The sequence below is a fragment of the Anas acuta genome, chromosome 14, assembly GCF_963932015.1.
Source record: "Anas acuta chromosome 14, bAnaAcu1.1, whole genome shotgun sequence".
Classification (NCBI taxonomy): Eukaryota; Metazoa; Chordata; class Aves; order Anseriformes; family Anatidae; genus Anas; species Anas acuta.
Genome location: NC_088992.1, coordinates 15,068,593 through 15,089,336, shown reverse-complemented (window position 1 = coordinate 15,089,336; position 20,744 = coordinate 15,068,593). Strand labels below are relative to the sequence as shown.

The window sequence follows — 20,744 nt, the reverse complement described above, 5'->3', positions numbered from 1 at the left end:
TATTTTTCCTTTCCCAGCAACTAGTATTTCATAATGATAGTTAATAGTACAACCTTAACATTCACAATTTAAGACATACAGTGTTTTACAGTGCAACCAGTCCTAGAGGAGCAACCTAGGTTCAAAAATAAGGCAGTACCTGACCAAATTATAAAGTAAGTGAATTTCTGTAATAGATAAGCTAATGGAAGTCAGTCTGTACTCCTGATTTTACAACTGGTTATTTTGTGAACTCAGACATTTGCCAAGGAGTCTTAGAACTTCTATTATCTTAGTTTATTGACTTATGCATCCCCTAGACATGTCATGAAAGAACTACCACTTAAGGAATAACACATGGTACAAGGTATGGTGGTATCCATGCTTTGGGTCCAAGGTCTCCAGTTTTCAACAGAGCTTGTGAAACAAGTGATGAAGGGGGTCCTTTGGGGTTACTGGGCAGTATGAGCAAGTTTGAATTGAAGGCTCATGTACAATATAATCATGTTATAATTTACCTTGCCAAGTGCAAAGCACTTGGTGGCAAAATGGTTCCCACTGTTACCACAATCAAGATTGTGTTGAGAAATATGGGAAGTGAATTGTCCAAAATATTTTGGAGAACTGACTGCCTAACTCTTTCTAACTCCTAACCCACTGCAGAATAGGTTCAACATGTTGCATTCTGATTAAGCATTTTGATTACATGTAAAAAATAATGCTTCCTTCTAATAGATCATGTAAAAACACAGCACATATTGGAATATTGGCTGACCTGATACACATGAGATTTTTAACTCCCAGTCCATTCTGCCTGATTTTTTTGCAGTTTGATAGAAAAGCTGTTAGACTAGCGGACAATTCCTAGTAGGGTAATTGAAGAAACATATGGACTTTTATGTTTGCAAACATGGTTAATAAAAGCTTTTGCTTATCACTAGCATGTCAATGAAAAAAATCAAGAGAATATTTGTAAGCTTGTACCTTAAGGACAACACAAAGTACAAGCACTATCATTTAAGGTAGCATATATTTTCTTTCTATTCTTTTAATTGCCTTGTGAAAATGCAAGCTATGATTATATCTTCTGAACTGAAACAGGCATCTTGAGTTTAATGCTCCCCCGATAATCTAATACAGCTGCATTTTTTCATGAAAGGGAAGCTTTGCAATGCCTACACTGTTAGGAAAAAAAATAATAATTTGTTTAATAACATTTGTATTGTGACTTCCCAAAAAGAGACTGAAGATAGAAAGTTTTTATCAGCAGAGATTAATTAATTCATAACTGTTCCACACTTGGATTCAAACCAACTTTCACCATTGTGTGCAGCCTTCTTTTTAGAATCTTTCCTGAAATTGCACTAAGTTTAGAGTAAGAAAATATGAATTGCCTCCCCACACACACAACAAAGTAAAAACAGCAGATGCAAACACAGATCTTATACAGTAAGATAAATAAATGAACTGTGGTCCCAATTTCAATGTTAATTCATTTTAAAATCAGAATTTCACAAGACACCTTGTAAAAATGTCCTGTTAGACTAGATTTCAGTGTAGTGCCAGCCACGTTTTGGACTCATAATGGATTTATTTAGGAAAGTGCTCCATATAAAGTACAGTCTTTTGTTACATAGGAGATTTAGTAATTACTCATCCCAGCTGTAGTATTCTGCCAAATTGTGAATTTAATCTAGTGTTAGAGGAAGGATTTATTCTTATGAGTGTACTTTATTGGGCACTTAATTGTTAGTTACATTAGTTGCTGGCAATACATTTGTTCTATCAAAAAGCTTTAAAACATCTGTCCTTTAAGATGGAACTATATAAAATGATCTAGCTAGATATGGCACTATTTTGCCACTATTTAACTATTGTTTTGTTTTGTTTTGTTTCTTCATTGACAAAGATAGTCTTAGTAGGTGGAATAACAACTGTTTGGGGTCCCTTCATTTATGCGTTTCTTTAGGCTTCCAAAACATGGCTTAGCTGTGCTGTAAAATGTTTCTGAGATTTTTTTTGCTCTGCAAAATTAACTTTTATTTGACATTGCTTTAAACAGAACATAAAAACTAGAAAACAGAGAGAGATTACTTTATGTGGGCAACAGAATACTTAGTCAAAACTGTATCCAGTGCTGAAGAGTGAGTGGCTATGAGTCCCGTTGATGCTCACAGTGATTGAGATGATTCATTAACTAAATAGAACAAAAAAAACATGAATTTACAAGAGATTTCTTTATATCAATTCTCCCTCTGCAAGTGTTTATATACATTTTCTTATTTGTCACAAGAAATTATTAATTATGGCTTTAGGTATTTAGTTTATTGAATAGCTATTGTTCTGCATTGATAGCTGAAATGTTAGAAGTGATTAAATTGATTGGAAATGGGACATGGCTGAAAAAACATGTGTTTCGGTACAAGTGAGTCTCTGTTGACTCAATTATTTTTTAAAAAGTATACTCCTTTTAAGTGCTACTATAAAGCAGACAAGCAGTGAGCCTGCCACAGTAATAGTACAAGAAAGTAAAAATCTTTTATAGACCTTCTTCTACTGTGTCTAATACCGATCTGGAAGTTTTAGCATTTTTTGTTCCTGGATATTGCACCCAGTCACAAGTTGAAACATACTTAAAAAGTCATGCGTACTGACCCTGGTTTATAGATACAGACAAAGTGGTTGTCTCCTGAATTTTCAGTAGTGTTTTATTTATTTATTTATTTTTATTTTCTGGAGCATTAAATTTCCTTTCAATTAAAAACTCAACTGATTCAAGATGAAATGTTTCACTGTGATAACAGGAGACATAAACTTATGAATTCTGTATTTTACAATAGTCTTTTTTAAATCTTTCAGTTTTTATAAGTCCAACAATGTCCACCGGTTCCACTATTCAAGACCTGTCAGAAAAGGATCTGTTGACCCTGAAAATGAATTTGCTGTAAGTAAGCAAATGACACATTTCTGTTAGATATGACTGACTGAATTCTGATCTAGATCTTCTCTTAGTCTGAGATTGCTCATTACAGAACCTGTATCTTTACGGTCTGGTTCAAAAATGATTAAAAACCAGATTCCTCTGCTTCAGTGCTATTCGTATGTACTTGGTGGTATATCACTGTTTCATGTGCAAGTAAGCATCATATAAGTATATTCAACATATTTGCATTAAGCAGTAACATTTTCAGGTACTGATTTTCATTATGAAACAAGATAACATGTAAGTAAATACCAAATGGTTTGCCTCTTGTAGTTTACAATGCTTGTCAGATCACAACTTGACATGAAGTGGTGTATGTTGTCTGCTTTCATTAGTCCTGTGAAATCTTTATAAACTAGAGTGCTGCCTATATCATTTTTATTCCCACACATAATGTTGTAATGTTGAGAAATAGTCTTTATTGTTCAAATAGTCTAGGAATTCTGTAACACCATAAATTACTTTTCAGTGTCATGCATAAAAAATGTGGTATGCTTCTGTATTTTAGTTTAGCAAGTGTTTAAAAGAAATCAGATATTTTTTAGTTTACATCATGAAAACATACCATCTGATCTTTATGGCTAAGGCTGTCCTCAATGGGAACAGCCATTTATTTCAAAAGTATTTAAAGAAGAAAAAAAAAGAAAAAAAAATCAGCTGTATGCATGCTGACCATAATGTCAGCAAAATAATGACTAAATTTCACATAACAAGCTTCTTATGCACCATTAAGTGTTTCAAATGCCAGATCTACACTGACATCCGACCTTTGCACTTTATTATCAAGATTCATGGTGCACATTGGCTTTGTTTATGGACTGGAGAGTTCAGAAACCAAGTATATGTAGTCCTTGAAATTGTTTTACAAATAATTAAATGGTGAATGTCTTCATTGTTAATGATGGTAAATAGTATTCAGACTTCCTTCAGATACATGGAAATTGGGTAGAATATGTGGAATTGGAATACATTTTCAGTGCATTCATTATTACACTTCTCACTACTGGCAGCTGAAGTATAAGATATTACATCAGCTGATACCGCTACAATAAGAAGCAGTAGGACAAATGAACTAGTGGCATTTTAAAATACCAACATGTAGTCTTGTTCAGAAGGAAGGGTAAGGAGTAAGAATGCTGGCAAGTTGTTATAGGGCAATTTCTGCTTTTAATTGCAGAAATACTTTTTGAAAGTAGAGGGAGACAGTGTCTGGGTAGAGAATGTAAGAGTAGGTCGTTTGGTCATTTAGCCACAGACATTCAATCTGTAATGGCAAAGGAATAGATACTAAATTCAATGTTCAAGGGTCATTTTCTATTTTCTCTGCTTTGTGCAGGCGTAGTGCATGAGGATGACCTTATCTGAAATCAGAAAATGATTTGTTCAAATACCTATGCTGAATTCATTTTTGCAGTCTTTTTATGCAAAAATAAATATGCATATGTTTTCCATCTTCACCCTTACATTTCAGAAGACAGAAAAGATTGAAGTTTTAAATCCTGAAGTATCATTTTCTCCTTTATATCTTTTTTAATAGTCTATGTGGATTGAGAGAACATCATTTGTTATAGCGTACAAACTTCCTGGAATTTTACGATGGTTTGAGGTCGTCTCCATGTCACAGGTATGTATTAGCATGCTAAGAACCTGTAAAACGTGTATATATATGAATCCTCATCTACAGAATAGTGATCAAGATTATCACACAAAGTAAATATTACTTATTTTTAAACATACAAAGCTAGAATTTGTTGACCTGCCTCTTCCAAGTTACTCATTTTAAAAAAAAAAAAAAAAAAAAAAAAAGAGAAAGAATCCTGCTTCTCTCACTTAAGCTAACCAGCTGACTTTTTTTCCTTCTAATTTCCTTATTTTCTCTCTATTCTTTTACCTGCACTTTTCAATGCAGTTGATGTCTACTTCCATGCAGAATGATCTGCTGCATGGCACAATCTCCCTTTTCTCCTCAGAACTTTTATTTGAAACACTCTATTAGCTTTCTATCTTTATTTCATGCTCTTGCATCGTCTGGTCTTGAACCCCCACTATGTTTAGCATCAGAGGTTCATACCCCCATTCGAGTTTGAAGGGTATGAGTGTTAGGGTTTCTTTTGTTTTGTTTTGTTTTTAAGAAAAGTTTAATTTTCCTATTATACTCTTTTATTCTTTTCCTCTTGTTATTACACGTCATGGCATGTTACAAATAAGCTGCTTGGATCAAAAGACTTTGCCGTTTGCCTGGGTTGTGTCTTGTAGCATTATAGATGCAACATCATTCTCTGAGTTTAAATCAGCCACTGAATGAGCGAAGGCTCAGGCACTTCATTTGCATGTTCTACAATGTGCCTAACTCATCAGAACAGGGAATGGCATACAGATACACCCAAGGATGGATTGCTACTCCTTGTCCTGGCTTCAGCTGGTGCATTCTGTGGGTTTGCCTCTTCACATCTCTCCTGCATGTCAAGCAGCATTTCACAAGCCACAGACACTACAGAGAGGGTGTGCTTCCATGTGCACAAAGACTGTTTACATCTCATTATGGAATATGATAATGGTGGTGTCAAACCAAGCACTATTACTGGATTTCTGATCCATTTAAGAAAGTACCTAGGAATCATCACTACATAAATATAGCTAAGATACATTTAATGCAAATTCTAGCATAGGACATTGAGATAAAGAGAATTAGGCTTTTGTTCTCTTTCTATGCATTGAAGTGTACAAAATGTTTACAATGTAAATGGCGTAAACAATAGGAGATGATTTGAATCATCTGTCAGAATGGCATAGTAGCAAATACTAATCTCTGACTTGAAGTTTCTTTGTGTAATACATTCATGGAATACAGGTAAAATCCAAGTTACAGAAACTACAGAGAAAATGAATTCTTAAAAATGAAAGATTTTAAGCTTCAAGTATACGAATATTTTTTTCTCAAAAATGATTTAACAAGTCTAAATGTGTATTTGAATTTATCTGGATGAAGTTATTATCCTAAATAAAGATTTACTAAATATTTTTCATCTTTTATTTCTTTATAGACTACAATTAGTCCTTTAGAGAATGCTATTGAGACCATGTCCATGACAAATGAAAAAATTTTGATGATGATTAACCAATACCAGAGTGATGAGAACCTTCCTATTAATCCACTTTCTATGCTTCTGAATGGAATTGTTGATCCAGCTGTAATGGGTGGTTTTGCTAAGTATGAGAAGGTAGGAGTTTTTAAGTCAATGTAAAGGTTATATTCAGATGTTTTATATCCTAATCCTACTTGATCATGATACACTTCTGTCCAAAGTGGCCGTGGAAGCTAGGCTGGGAATATGAAATCCACAAAGACACTTTTATGTTGATCACACCTGATCAGTAGTCTTTCAAATCAGAAAGTAGCATACATGTAATAAAGGTATTGGGAGAGTAACTGAAGTTCAATATAAATAGCAGTCATGAGGCCTTTCGTATATATTTAATATATAAATATATATATAGGGTTTTTATTACATTTTGTAATGAAAAACACTGTCAGACATCAAAAGGTTTGCTCTGGAGTAAATAAATCAAGTTCATCCTATAGTAGGTCTGTAGGAATTAGATGTATGTTATCTATTATGTTGTTATCAGTGTTTCTCAGCAATTGCAGCCTTTCTGCAGAGCAGTTTTTGTTAAAAATGAGAACACAAATAAAAACTGCTCTGCCAATGTCTAGAGTAACTGAACTGTAGCAAGTTTGTGCCTAAGGCCAACTTGGTTTAAAAATAATAATAATATAAAAACAAGAAATAAAAAGTCAGGAATGTTTAAAAACTCATATTCATTTTGTTTGCATTCTAAATTACTGAGGTTTGGGATGAACTTGAATGTAAGGCTACTCCAAAGCTGTAGAGTGTTATTATTTCTGCCTCTAATTTCCTGATGGAAAGTATGCACTGTGCTCAGCAGGCTTGACATGTCAAACAGACTGCGGGTTTGCTGAGTGGATGGTATATATGTATGTATGTATACACACCAAATATATATATGCAATAAAAATGATGTGCTCTGGAGGAGTATGACAGGCTGAGTTAGTCCTGAAGTACCACTTTTGTAAATACACAAACAAATGACTACATGTATGCAATATCTAGCTCTGCTTATGTATGACAGTTCATACTTGATTGTATTAACACTAGCTAATGTTAGCGTAGGGCACCTGAATAAAATGATAATGTAAAATGTGGCACTCCAAATTTATGCTTTTTAGTTTCAGTGCAAGCTTACAAAACAAACAAGAATTTGTTTTTTTGTATTAAGTGTTTCAGGCTGAGAAATGTTGGATAAAGACTGAAAATCTTAACAAAAAAGAACACCTCAGTTCTCAATTAATGTATGAAATTATCAGTAGCGTTACCGGGCTAAGGAACATGGATATGTCTCTTTATCTAATAACCAATATTATGGGCACCAGCTGTAGTCACTGGAGCAATCACTGATCTCTTTATCTGATGGAATGAATTATTTTTTCTCTGTCTAAGGCTTTCTTTACAGAAGAATATATCAGAGACCATCCAGAGGATCAAGAAAAGCTGAATAGACTTAAAGATCTAATTGCTTGGCAGGTAACATCTTACTGGCAGCATTTATCTGAAGCTTCCTCAGCTTTTTTTTTTTTTTCTTTTTTCTGTTTTTCAGTTCCCTTGTAGCATCATTTAGATGATTGTGTTGTTTTTCTATAATCAGAGGAAACTTTTTATTGCTTGTTTGTTTGTTTGTTTGTTTTCAGTTTCCCCAAAGTGAGGAGGAACAGAAAAATAAGATTCTGGTTAGAAATTTCCTGTCCTATTCCTTTTCTTTTAGAATATATGTAGTTGTAAAAGGACTTTCTATTTATAATCTTATTTAGGTATGAATAATTTCCCTTAAGAAGGACAAAGGGTTTAAACCATCAGTTTTGATGTGCCTAACAGAAAGCGTGTATTCCATTACTAACCTGCTAAGATCAGTGGCAAAACAACATTAACCATAATTCCTTACTGTCTGCTGTAGAATGTATTTGCTGAAGTGTTCTTGGGGATCTAAGCAATCCCATTTTTTATTTTTATTTTTATCTTTGTTTTTTAATATGTACCTAAACTGGAGGAATGGCTCAATTTCAAAATTACATCTTATTTCCTGAAGATTATTATCATTATACTGTCCTTTAGGAGTTAGCTGAAATGTCATCTGAATCAGAGAAATTACCCATACATCTCTTTATGGCCTGGGGAAAGCAGTAGGCCAGAAAAGTACTTGAACTTACTATTTAGAACGGTTTACCAAAAGCCATGTGTAGCAGGCTACATTAGTGATTAAAATAGTCAACATTTCAAAACTCAGGTGTGTATTTAACTGGAGTCAAAAGGACTTCATGAACTGATGGGAAAACAAGCATTTTTAAACATCATACATTGTCTTTGTAAATATTATCTTTCTTAGAGATGACTGTGTCTTTTTTGTTTTTTGTTGTTGTTGTTTGTTTGTGGATTAGTTTGTTTGTTTGTTTTACATTAGGAATCTTAAGGAATGCTAGTTGCTTACAGGATTTACTTAAACTCAGTGACCGTTCATGACTCCTGCTACACATCTTTTATGTGACACACAGCATGGAAGACCGTTAGTAAATATTTGTTAAGCTATATCTCCAGAGGAAAGCGGAATATTCTGTCTATACTAGCAGCACCAAGGTTGTTTCTTGTTTTATTTTTAGTGTACATACGATAAGCCAACCAACCTGCAGAGCCCTTTTCTCCTTGAAGAGAAAAATGCACCTACAGGAGGTAGTAGCAGGAAAAAAATGTTGTTTTTTTTTTTTTTTTTTTTCTGAGATTCAAGGGAAAAAGGCTCTTCTCATTGTCCTAAACATTTGTTATGATAAGACAGGGTAGAAAAACCTGCTCTCAGAAATCATCAGCTCTATTTGCATTATCTAGTCCAAACAGAAATTATTGGCAACGATATATAGTAAAATAAACGACTGTTAGAGACTTGAATTTTTGCACATTTGTAGTTTGTGAAGAAATCTCTATGAGGTCTTCTGAAATGTAGATGATTTAAATGAGAAAGATGAATCGTTTACTGTTTGAATTAATGTGTACAGCAACTGCTCTATCCAAGTATAATAAAGTGATCTCTCTTTCATGAGGCATTTAACGAAATAATATGAGTTGATATGGTATTTTGCTATCAGAAGTGTCTGGTCCAACAGATTAATTAAATCTGGACTTACCTATCTTCCATATCTCTTTCTTATCTGAACTTATTTTAAAAAGATCCTTCTTGCTGTTTTAATCTGATGCCATCTTAATAAAAGGGTACATTATCTCAGTTTTCATGGACCAAAATGAGCAAGAATTAACAATTTATTACTCTTTCAGAAATGAAGCTTTCAAATAGTTTTAATGGAAAGGTTTTTTCTGTTTTGTGGTGTTTCTTCCTGTCTCATTTTGATTCAGCTTGGAAATTTCTTTGAGTCACCAACCTTAATAGCTTTCTTCTGTATTGTTGCCCAACACTGACTCTGTATAGTGTCACTTTCTGACCATCAGAAATACTAAGTGGATGCTGTACTATGAAATGACCAGTGTGGCATTAGAACTAATATAGTTATTTGGTTCTGTCCCCATAAATCCTTTTAAAGGGGACAAACAGATCTGTCTGTAATAGATCTGCTTCAATACCATGTTTTTAAAATGTATATTGAATTGAACTACCAAAAAATATGATAAGGTCAATGGGGAGTGATATATACAATATTAATTGTATTTATATGGTCAGAACACAAAAAGTAAGTATAGAATCTAAGTGGATTAAAAAAAAAAAAAAAAAAAAAAGCATTACTGGGAAATAGCTAAAAGTCTGTAGTAAAGCAGTTAGAAAAGGGTAGCCACATCTGTTGCACAAATCTCATAAACCATCATCTTCAAAGACTGAAGAATAATGAAATGTATTTATATTTTAAAGAGAAACACCATGAAGTTTCTCTTTGTGACCACACATTATTATTTAAACAGCCTGTAGAAGTGTCATCATCTTTGAAGATAAGTTTTGTTTTGTTTATTTTTAATTGATATTATTACACTAATACAATAGCAAATATAATAGTAGCAATATAAAAGCAAAGAAAGGACTTGTAGGGAAGAGGGGCTAGAAAGTAGTATTGCTATCATATTTGCTTCATTGTAAATTTTTGTTTGTTTGTTTATTTTGTATTTGGTAAGAAAGCTATTCCTTCTGGCAAAGTTGAAGGATTTTTAAGAAATTCAAGTGCAAGGAATTATTTGATGAACTGATACAAAGATACCTTTTTCTAAATGTCTTTAGTCATGTATTTTCCTCCAAGGCAGTTGGTAAGTTGTTCTTTTAAATCTAGTAGTAAGAGCCAGAGATCTTAACCCCTCTGGTGACCTCTCACTGACCCCATCCTGGAAAAAAAGGAAGGCACAGGCATAAAGTGGAGAAAAGCCGGCTTGGTTAGTGATGACTGCCTCTGGTCATGGCTTGAGTTGTTTGTTTTTTGTACTGAAACATTATCTTAATGATTTTTTTCTTGATGTGTGGGGAATGGAAGTCTGCAGAGTAAATTCGAAGAGAAAGGAAGAGGTCATCTCTTAGTAACCATGCATTAACATGCTAAATTGCTGTAGTAATTGTAGAAGTGATCATATGCTTAAGCCCCAAGTAAATTGATTCAAATTTTACCCAGTCGCTCTTTTATTCTAAAGAGAAGAATTTGAAATGACTTGCCTGGAGTCCAGTTGGATATTTTGCATCCTTACCATATTTCTAGTAAACTATTGCGTGCATCTTCATAAGCAGGTAGTCTACAGGTTTTTTGCTTTTTTAAAATTCACATGGTGTGTTTATCTCAAACAATTAACACAAAATGCATAGGAGAGAAAAAGCAATCACTATAGCTGAGCAAGCCCACTTTTCGGCTCGTACTGATTTGCCTCTTTGCTGGTAAAAAAATTCTGTGGAATGTTTTTGCTCCCGATCATCTCATTATCAGCTGACGAATCTATCCATCAATAGCAGTAACAGTTTGGTAGTTGATTTAGCAGATACTTAAAATGCAGTTACAGGGGTTGTCAGAGCCAGTTTAATATTCTCTCTTGTTTTCTTCTATTTTCACCTCTTCAAGATACCTTTCCTTGGGGCCGGAATTAAAATTCACGAAAGAAGAGTTTCCGATAATCTTCGCCCTTTCCATGACCGAATGGAGGAATGTTTCAAGCATTTAAAAGTTAAAGTGGAAAAACAATATGGAGCAAGAGAATTGGTATTGCTGTCCTTTTATTTTTTTTTCCTACTCCTGTGCTTTCTCTATTTAATATATATCTTGTTCTTTTCTAACCAAATGCACATACACTTTTGTTGCTTGTGGGTTTACTTGTAATCTGAAAGTAATTGGACCTGAGTTTCATAGTCAGAGAGTTGATTAATTATCTAACCTATCAAGTATTCCTCGTTTGGAAGATTTGGAGTATTTTATTATTTCCATTAAAAATGCAATTATTTTCTGTCTTATAAGGAAACAAATTCTTATATAAATTCTTATAAAAGCAAATTCTCGTGTTTCTCCACTTTGTCATTTTTGTTAGAAGTTTAGAGCATTGATGTGCAATTGGTCTTGCTGTGTTAGCCACTTCCAGCTGTGTTGTAAAGCAAAATCTATGATGTATATAAAACTAAAACTATTAGTTGAGACCAAGCTGAAATGTATGGGAATTGAAGGATAGCTTCACAGAGCCTTTAGACAATTTTTGAATAAAAATCTACCTGAGCTTGTGCAGGCTAGCACAAAGGATATTTTTGGCTGTTTTTCTGTGACACCATTTGCATTGGAAATTATTTTAGTGTTGTCTTTAACATTGATTATTTCATAAGGGAATGTATGTATTCTTTTAAAGGGGAGAATAATAGCAAGTTTCTAATCTAAATTATGGGTACTGTGCTGTGTTACACACCTATATGATGTGAATTGCAAATATTTTTTCTGTACATTCTCGTTATTTTCAGTCTCATGTCACCAACAACAGAGGTTGTAATCCACAATTAGCGATCTTGCTTAATGCTCGTACCATACCCTTCATCGCTCTTTTTGGGATCAGCAATTAGGAATTAGGAAAGAATTTTGCAGGAGCAGAGAACACACTTTCTTTGTGAATCTTTCTTTTAGTAAAATCTCTTCTTCCATTCCCCAACATTTTCAACATTCTAGCTTTTTCTTTTATTTTCTTTTTTCTTTTTTTTTTTAATATATCTTTTAAATTTAATCCTGGAGATTTTTCCTGAAGTGGTCTATGAACAACACTAGGGGTGCAGTATCTGTTGCACTCCCTTTGAATATTCTTTAATTCATGGTACATTGCAGTAGAATATGTTCTGGCACGATTAGTGTCCTTCAAGCAAGGACAAAATAAAGCTATTTGGCCAAGCAAGTGCTCTAAAGTGCTCTCAAATGCTTGCTGTAGGTCTGTTCAGAAGTAGATCAGCAGACACTGTTTAATACTTTTTTTCAGACACAAAGTTAATTATGTAAATTGTAGTTTATTTAGCTTATCATATCTTATTTATTATTATTTAGCTTATCACTTATCATAGCTTAGCTTATCACTTATCATAGCATTTGAGAGGTCTTTAGGCTAAGAGTAAGAGTTTATCTAGAGAGAGGGAATAATCACAATCGCAATAACTTCAACTATGCCAAATGTTTGCAACACATCTGTGCTATCTTTAAAACCTAGAGAAAAGGTTCACACATGGTTCACACAAACTTGTTTGATAAAATGTTTATCCTTCCTATTTTATAGCCAGATTTTGATGACAAGAGAGTAGGACGTCCAAGATCAATGCTGAGATCCTATCGTCAGTTGTCAGTTATTTCACTGACTTCCATGAATTCAGACTGCAGTACTCCAAACAAAATTGCTTCAGAAAGGTTGGTTACAAACATAATACTATTTTTCTTTCAGTCCTGTTTTTTAGCCAGTTTTAGGGGATGAAACTTAAAAGATTTACAAGAAACATAAAATTAAAAAAGCATTCAAGTATAAATCCCACTAGCAGTCTTTTCTGACTATGCCAAAATGATATTTAACTGTGGCTAATATTTCCTCTGGTTTTAAAGATACATTATTTCAACCTTAATAGACAAAATACACTTGATTCTCACTCAAAAAGACATTTCTTTTTCAGGAAACAAATATTTTATAACTTAAATGGGGGTTAGAACTATGTGATCTTTAAGGTCCCTTCCAACCCAAGCCCTTCTATGATTCTATAATGACAATTTGAAAAACATAAATATCTGGGTTCTTTTGCCTCTTTGAGTCAGTACAGCTTTTAACTTGCTATCTTCTTTTTGTGAAAATTGGAGAAGAGGAAAGCCTTTACAAGCTTACAAGTGAAGAGGTAGAACTTTTTAGTAAAGCCTGTCATCGTTAAAATGTTTTGCCTAATATGCTTTCTTAACTGCAGCTCTAGGATGAGGGCTTTATAGATTGAGAGAACAGTTGTAGGTGTGTTCATTTAGCTTTTTCATCTACAAGTTAACTGCTTAATAAATTATCCTTTGGGCACATAAAGCCTTTTTCAGAAACAAAGCAGATATAAAATTAATCCTGCTGAGCAGTGCTTGATTATGATTTTTGAAAAATCTGTTCTATCTTTTCGAGTAGTTGTTTTTTAAGAAGTAAAACGTACGAACATGTATGATGCTAACTTGGAAGAGTATCTGCTTAAGGTACCACCATCTTCTTGCATATTCTTGCATATTAAACACTGACTGCCAGTTCAGTGTTTAACACTACTTAATTACATTTTAAATGCTCATAGGTTTTGAGGTTTCTAATACCTTATGAAATTCCCCAGGTGTTCTTCCTACCCTTTGACTTCCACTCAGCAAGGGTGTTGTGCACAAATGTGATTTGTCATTTCTGCCACCTCATGTCCCTAACAAAGCAGGGCACTTCCTGTGATACGATACAACGACATCTAAGTAGCTAAATCATGCACATATTGTTAATTCACATGATATTAATTATTTTCCAGGACGGGTCAGCAAATTTACCATACTACCTTGTTTTATCGATTTGTAAGTTGTAAAATAATTTGAACCCTATGTGCAATAGGATAATTTCATTAGCAGAGAGGGAGTAAAGCTGTCATCCATTTCCCACTTGTTCTTTCTTAATTAAAGAGTAGCCCAATATTTAAACCCTAAATATTAGAGGAATGGAGGAGGGAGATTTTGTTTTATCAGTAGGTATGTGTATTGCTGTCCAATATGGTGAAATAAATAAGAGGATGCATTTAAAATGTGTGTATAAATAGTATTATTCCTGTTCAACATCCAAACTAGCATGTCTCGCTTTCAGCGCCATCATCACCCCACATAAAGCTGCCGTATGAGCTCTGACCCTGTTTAGTTTAGGAGTCCTTGAGTTAATGCACACATCTTCAAAGAGAAATTTTCACTTAATATTTAACAATCTTTGTAATATTTTAAGACATTGTAATACCTCCTGAAGGCATCTTATTAGCAACTATAGTTGCCAGCTGAAACATATCATATACTTTCTGCCAGTGTGTGCAAGGTTGCATTGAAAGTCAAAAGGGATGACCTGCATTAATTGAGGGTGAATCAGAAGTTCAAAAGACTGTAGAAAAAAGAGTATGGAAATGGGGAAATGATGTCAGAATACCAGTGGCTTTTAAAATATTATTCAGCAACTTTTCTTTTTTTTTTTTTCTTTTCTTTTGCTCCTGCAGCTTTGATCTGGAAGTAATGCTACCAAAGCCAGTAAAATCAGAATCAGAGGAGAATAGTCTACAAATTAATCTTCACCCTGAAGTTAAGATGAGGAGGTCCAAAAAAAGAACAAAAAGAAGCAGTGTGGTGTTTGCTGATGAGAAGACAGCACCTGATATTTCTATCTCTGATATGAAATGTGTATGTTACTGGTTTAGACTTGTATTTTATAATCCATAAAAAGAGGACGTTAATCACTCAGCAAAAAATATATATTTCACATAGAACTCTAGCTATCAAAAAATGAATTATGCAGGATACAAAAGTGATCTGACCTGCCACAAAAGAAATTTGCAGGATACTAAGAAGGGAACAAATCAATGGAAAAATCAGAACATTTCTTGTGCTAAGAATGACAGATAACACAGCGTTGAAGCTGCACAGTTCTGAAGCTTGCTTAACTTAAAATGGAGTACTACATTGGGAGGGTTAAGGTAGCTTTCCTGTGGAGAGGCAATTCACTGTGCTGACATTTCATGGCAGCTCCTTGTAGTCAGGGCTGTTTCAAAAGTGATGAGCCCTGTACTTTTTGTACCTTGTTACGGAACATGCAGCTGTTAGGAAACTGCAAGATTGCAAACAGAGTTCCTTAAATGGTGCCAGAATGAAGTTTGGAAGCACGGGCATCTCTTGCTTTGTAGATCATCTTGAGTGCCTTACATAACTTACACAGTGCATTTTTTTATTTATTTTTTTTTAATGCTTTAGTCCTCAGGAGACTTTTCTTCTTTAAGTGTAAAAAGAAATAATACAATCTGAAAGATGTACTTTTGATAGGCAAGCCCTGCATAAATTAAAATGTCAGGCACTACCAGACTGCTGAATTACATGGAAAAAGAGTGCAAGTCATTTGATCAAAAAATTTTTGGCAGAATCATCAAAGGCAAAGTGAATTGAATAGAAAGCTAAGATTCTTTCAAAGGATGTCTTAAGTCATAACTCTTCTAACTGTTCTAGTAAAGTCTTACCAGAGATGTTGCTTTATCTTTGCATATGAACTTGAAACTGGCAAGCAGTTAAATTCATGCCTGATAAAGTATTTTCTCTTTTTCTTGGTCCAAGATTTCAATGACCCTTAAAAGAATAAAGGGAGGGTGTATTGAAGAAAGAAACTATCCAATGGGTGTGTTCACCTGCCTTTTCTTAAGTTCAGAAAAACATTTGATTCATTGCATAATTGTGTGATTTCACAGTTGAGAAAACTTTGAATGGAGAAGGAAAAGCCTCTGAACTAGTTTATTGGTCTGTCTGGACATTTTCTGGGAAGCACACTACAGCAGGAAAAATGCCCTGCATTAAATATGCCCACAACTTCCCTATTCAGCAAGTATATTTTGTTCAGACTGTAGTCACTAGTTTCAAAAGACAAAATATATGTTCACAAATGATAGTAAATACATATAATGTAACAGTTTTAGGTTCTTAGTTGTTTGTTTATGTAATATAAACACATGCATAATTTCTTCATTCTATAGTGAGGAGGTGAGGAAGGTTGGAATTTTTTGTATTTTTTGCTGCTACAAAGCAGAGTGACATACTCCTCCTGAAAACAGGCAGCACTAGAAACTTAAAGCTATGTCAGAAGAAAATACTGATCTTTGAACACTGAGCACAGACCTTAATTACTTGTGGAAGAGCCAAGTAGTATTTGAGTTGAAATATTTTATGTGTCTTAGCTGAGAGAAGCTACAATAAAGCAAACACATTTTCAGAAATGAAGGAAGAATTACTTTGAGCTAGATCCTGCAATCTGTCACGTGTCCCTAGTCTGAGCTTTGAATTGTAGTGAAACTTGTAGAGGATTGTGATTGTCTCATGCTCTCATACAAGAGAGACAGGAAGCACGCAGGCGTGTTTTGAGAAGCAGTAGTATACAAAACCAAGTAGCATCTTTGCCCTTTGATTCCATGATTACATTAAGTACAGATACACCTAACTGTGTATAGCGTTGCAGGATTTATTTATTTATTTATTTATTTATTGCCTCAGGAAAGTAGTGACAAGCCTTGTAACAGCCAAGCTTGCTACTACGTTAATTTAATAGAGAAAAATGTTTTCAAAACTTATTTTTACCTTGCAAAACACAATCAGAGCTGGCTGATGACATACCAAAGATGGTAGGAACACCATTCTACACTTCCAGATTACATAATCAATACTAGCTACCTTTTTTAGAGTAATGTTTTTTCTATGTCAAATGAGAAGTATTAATCTAACTAGAAATTCCACAGAGAACTAGGATTGGGCACATTCATTTGTTTATTTATTTTATATGCTTTTCACAAAACATTATTTTGCCTAGGTATTTGTTTTGCATATCTTAGTTCATCATTAAGGGCTTTTCTTATTATTATTATTTTTTATTATTATTATTATTAAACAGCTGTCAAGGAAATACGAGTTCATGAGTGACACCAACCTCTCAGAGCATGTAGTGGCACCTCAGAAGACATCTGTCCTCAAGCAGATGAGCTCTGTCAGTCGTTCTATGCCAACTATTCCGGGTAAGCTGCTTATAGTAAGATGATGAGCATTCTTCATTTCTTGGCTACTTAAGAAAATGTAGCACTGAAGCGTTTGCTCCAAGCAGAAGCAGGTAGCTGTCTCTGTGTGGTTCTGTGGCTCTAAGACAAACACTACAATTTAAGTGTGTGCTGTACACGTGAGGCTGGACTGCTACTATTGCTTGATGACTCTGTGCTGCCTAGTAGTAACATACTGAAAGTCTTATTTCTGGAGCTCTTGATTTTGCTTCCTTTTATAGTGTGAACATTCAACATGCCTCGAAAGAGGCAAGGATTTTTTATCTTCCCTCATCTGAAGGGCCTCACTTGCAGAAGGAAGGGGTTCTGTATTCTTCAGTTACAGCTCAGTGTGTTAGATACAGAGCATTTCTTTGTTTCAAATCCTTTTGCATTGGCGGATGAATTTCCCCAAAGGTTGCCCAGTATTAGGAGTTTCAATTGATGCTGTTAATATTAGAGAGGGATCTTGTGAGCCTTGCTCACAGCAAGAGGAAAGGGAAATGAAGTAACACAACTGCCCCCTAGAAAGCATGGTAACTGTGTGATAAAGAAGGGAAAACTGTAAGTGAATGTGGAACTCATTTCTAGATCAAGGTATACAGAGAAAACGTTGCACGATTTCAGTATCCTTTCCCCCCATCTACTTCCATAGCACATCCAGTTCTCAGCCTGCCCTTCATCTAGCCCTGTTATTGTTCCTATCTTTCCAGATGCCTGTAACAGACATTTAGTACAATGCAACAGTAATTTCCTGCCCAGATTGTCATAGCCTGCTGCTGCTTCTTTTTATCTACATGTATTTTTCTTCTTTGAACAAATGTATTGATTTTTTTTTTCACTGTTCACTTTCAATGTAATGAAGTTTAGTGTTAAAATGGGGAAATTTTTGCTTATTTTTGTATTCTGAGAATAAGGTTAGATTGTAAAAGTCTCATTTCTCTCTAGTAATTGCAGTAGTTTATTTCAAATTCTACTTTGTCTTGCACTCTATCATTGTTTTTTTTTTTTCTTTTCAACCAATCTGTTTCTGTTCTAAGGATTAACTCTGTCCGTCAGCCCTGTGTCACCTGATGAAACAATTGCATCACATAGGCTGAGTCAGCCAGTGTTTCCTTCCACCTCAGATGGTGACAAAAGAACCGTCAAAAAAAAGAAAGTGAACCAGTTATTTAAAACAATGGTAAGTTCTGTGTGTTTGGGAGGGGGGGGGAGTGTTACCTCTTCAAATATTTTAAGCTATGAAAATCAAGTCGATTTAAAATTCCGTAAGACTGTAAGTGAAAATTTTATCTTTTTTTCCTTACTTCTCTTATCAGAGAGAGGAGTGGAAACTGTGCGTAAGAAACATTTGCCCCTGGCTGTGCTTTCTGGAATAAGAATGTACTTCATATGTTTAACAAAGGCACAGATGTGCAGTTCTGGATCTGTTCCACAAGAGGTCTCATTTGACCTACCTATTTTTTTTCTGTATTATGTAACACTTACTAGCAAAAGAGGAAAGCAATTATTTCTTGTTCAATTTAATTACATTGGGCAGTTTACACTAGTATCAGAGTAAGGTAAGGATAGCATATACAGTAAAACATTCAGAGTGTGAGTTAGTTTCTGGTGTTAGGGATGATCATTAGAAAGTAGAAATTGGCTTACACTGGAGTATAAATCGTGTTGCTTTAAACAATTGACCTTCTTTCTGTGTAGTAAACTTTTCTTTGGCTTATGTGGAAATTTAAAAAAAAAATTAAACACCATTGAATTTAAACAATGACAACAAAAATACAGCTATATAGCTATTGCTATCTAACTATTCAGTGCAGTTATCAAGATTCAAAAGTTTTACTATTTTTTCAGGTAGTGGAAGGATGAAATTCAATGCAGATGCTGTTATCTACTTATGTGTAGTATCTAAGCATTCTGTGACACTTGTAATATTTTACGCATCACCTCTGTGCTGATATTTCATGTTTCAAAGTTTTCATATTCATCAATTAGTTAGTGGAGTCTTTAAATAAAAAAAAAAAAGAGATACCTTTAGGAAGGTTAATCAGCATTTGGGTATTTTCATACTTGTATTTTCCTAGTAATAACAAGAATACTCTTAATTTGAAGCCTGTAGGGTTTCAGTTATGTTTGATTTATCAGGTAATGCTCTTTTAAGACTGAGGAGTAACAGCTTTTCAGCATGATCTCATCCACACACATTCAAACCTAAACAGAATATAAAATGGAAAAAATGTCCCATATTTGAAGTCTGAAAAAACATTGAATAAATCCACTTAATTCCCTTCTATAGTGCTGCCACTGTATCATTGAAATCACATGGACAGGTTTAAATACAGATTTATAGTTTTGCAAAGTAGGGAAACAAGTTTAAAATATCCAGGATTTGGTCAATGCCTTTTTCTTTAGCCAGAGGTTAAGGACAAAATCTAGTAAATAATATAAATATTACTGAAAGCAAAAACATTAATCATATTAACATATGGCACTCTCTCTCTTTTTTTTTTTTTTTTTTTTCCAGCGTATTTCCAAAGTTCTAGAAGATGGAAAGTACTCTGTGGAGCACCATTTCAAATCTCCATCTACAGATCTGTAATTAATTCCTGTAATTAAATGACCACTTTTCAACCAAAAATAATTATATATACATGTATGTATATATCCTACTTTAGACAACTGTCTACTGTAAAGAAAGGCACCGATAACAGGTGACTGAGGGAGAATATAAACAGTATTCAGGGTTCTGATCAGTTATGTGACATAAATACAGGAATAATATTTCAAGCAAATACTCCAGGATGGGTTCACTAGGATATAAAATGAAAGTTTATCGAGCCTGTGGTTATACAAATCATTGTGTGATCCCTGGTGATAAAACTCACTCCTGGGAAGAAAGATGTTAAAAGGCCATCTGCAGTGCTTGCCGTATAATGTAAGTCCTATCCTGTTCTTTTCAAAGAGCACAGAAGTTATCCTTTTGTGCAGCTTGTATAGGCACACTCCACTTATCTTTAAACTACTGCTGGCAAGGTTGTCAAGGCAACTGATGGCTCAGCACGAAATAGTCACTGCGAGTATGCTCTGTGGCCCTAGTTGGATTTACAGTCCTTGGGTCCCTCTGCTGTTCCCAGCGCACTGCTCTATATCCTCAAATCTTTCTCAGGGTGATTCTGACACCATATGCCCAAGTTATTTTCAGAGCAGCGGGTACTGTATTGAACACATGCAAAAGTTTATTTACACATGTGCAAGTTGATTTTATATCCATCAGTATGATAGATACAAGCTGCATTTTTCTACTGTTCATCAATAAAATAATAAAACTTTATTTGCCTTGAACCTTTCTCACTGGAATCTCTAGATGTCATCATGTGTTTAATAGCATCTTACTGTCAGCAAATGAACTCTAAAAGCGCAAGGCTTC

At 34.3% G+C, this 20,744-nt stretch overlaps 1 protein-coding gene across 1 annotated transcript in view; it reads left to right on the top strand.

Annotated features, from left to right (window-relative positions):
• Positions 1-20,648, top strand: part of DOCK2 (dedicator of cytokinesis 2) — a 187,800-nt gene extending 167,152 nt beyond the window's left edge. Inside the window, exons 42-52 of the mRNA XM_068697859.1 lie at positions 74-155; positions 2,839-2,923; positions 4,500-4,586; positions 6,007-6,183; positions 7,483-7,566; positions 11,127-11,264; positions 12,799-12,926; positions 14,759-14,939; positions 17,182-17,302; positions 18,361-18,503; positions 19,842-20,648. Of these exons, the coding sequence (XP_068553960.1) occupies positions 74-155; positions 2,839-2,923; positions 4,500-4,586; positions 6,007-6,183; positions 7,483-7,566; positions 11,127-11,264; positions 12,799-12,926; positions 14,759-14,939; positions 17,182-17,302; positions 18,361-18,503; positions 19,842-19,916 (1,301 nt within the window). The 3' untranslated portion in view covers positions 19,917-20,648. The remainder of the gene's footprint in view (positions 1-73; positions 156-2,838; positions 2,924-4,499; positions 4,587-6,006; positions 6,184-7,482; positions 7,567-11,126; positions 11,265-12,798; positions 12,927-14,758; positions 14,940-17,181; positions 17,303-18,360; positions 18,504-19,841) is intronic.
• Positions 20,649-20,744: the final 96 nt, after the last annotated feature.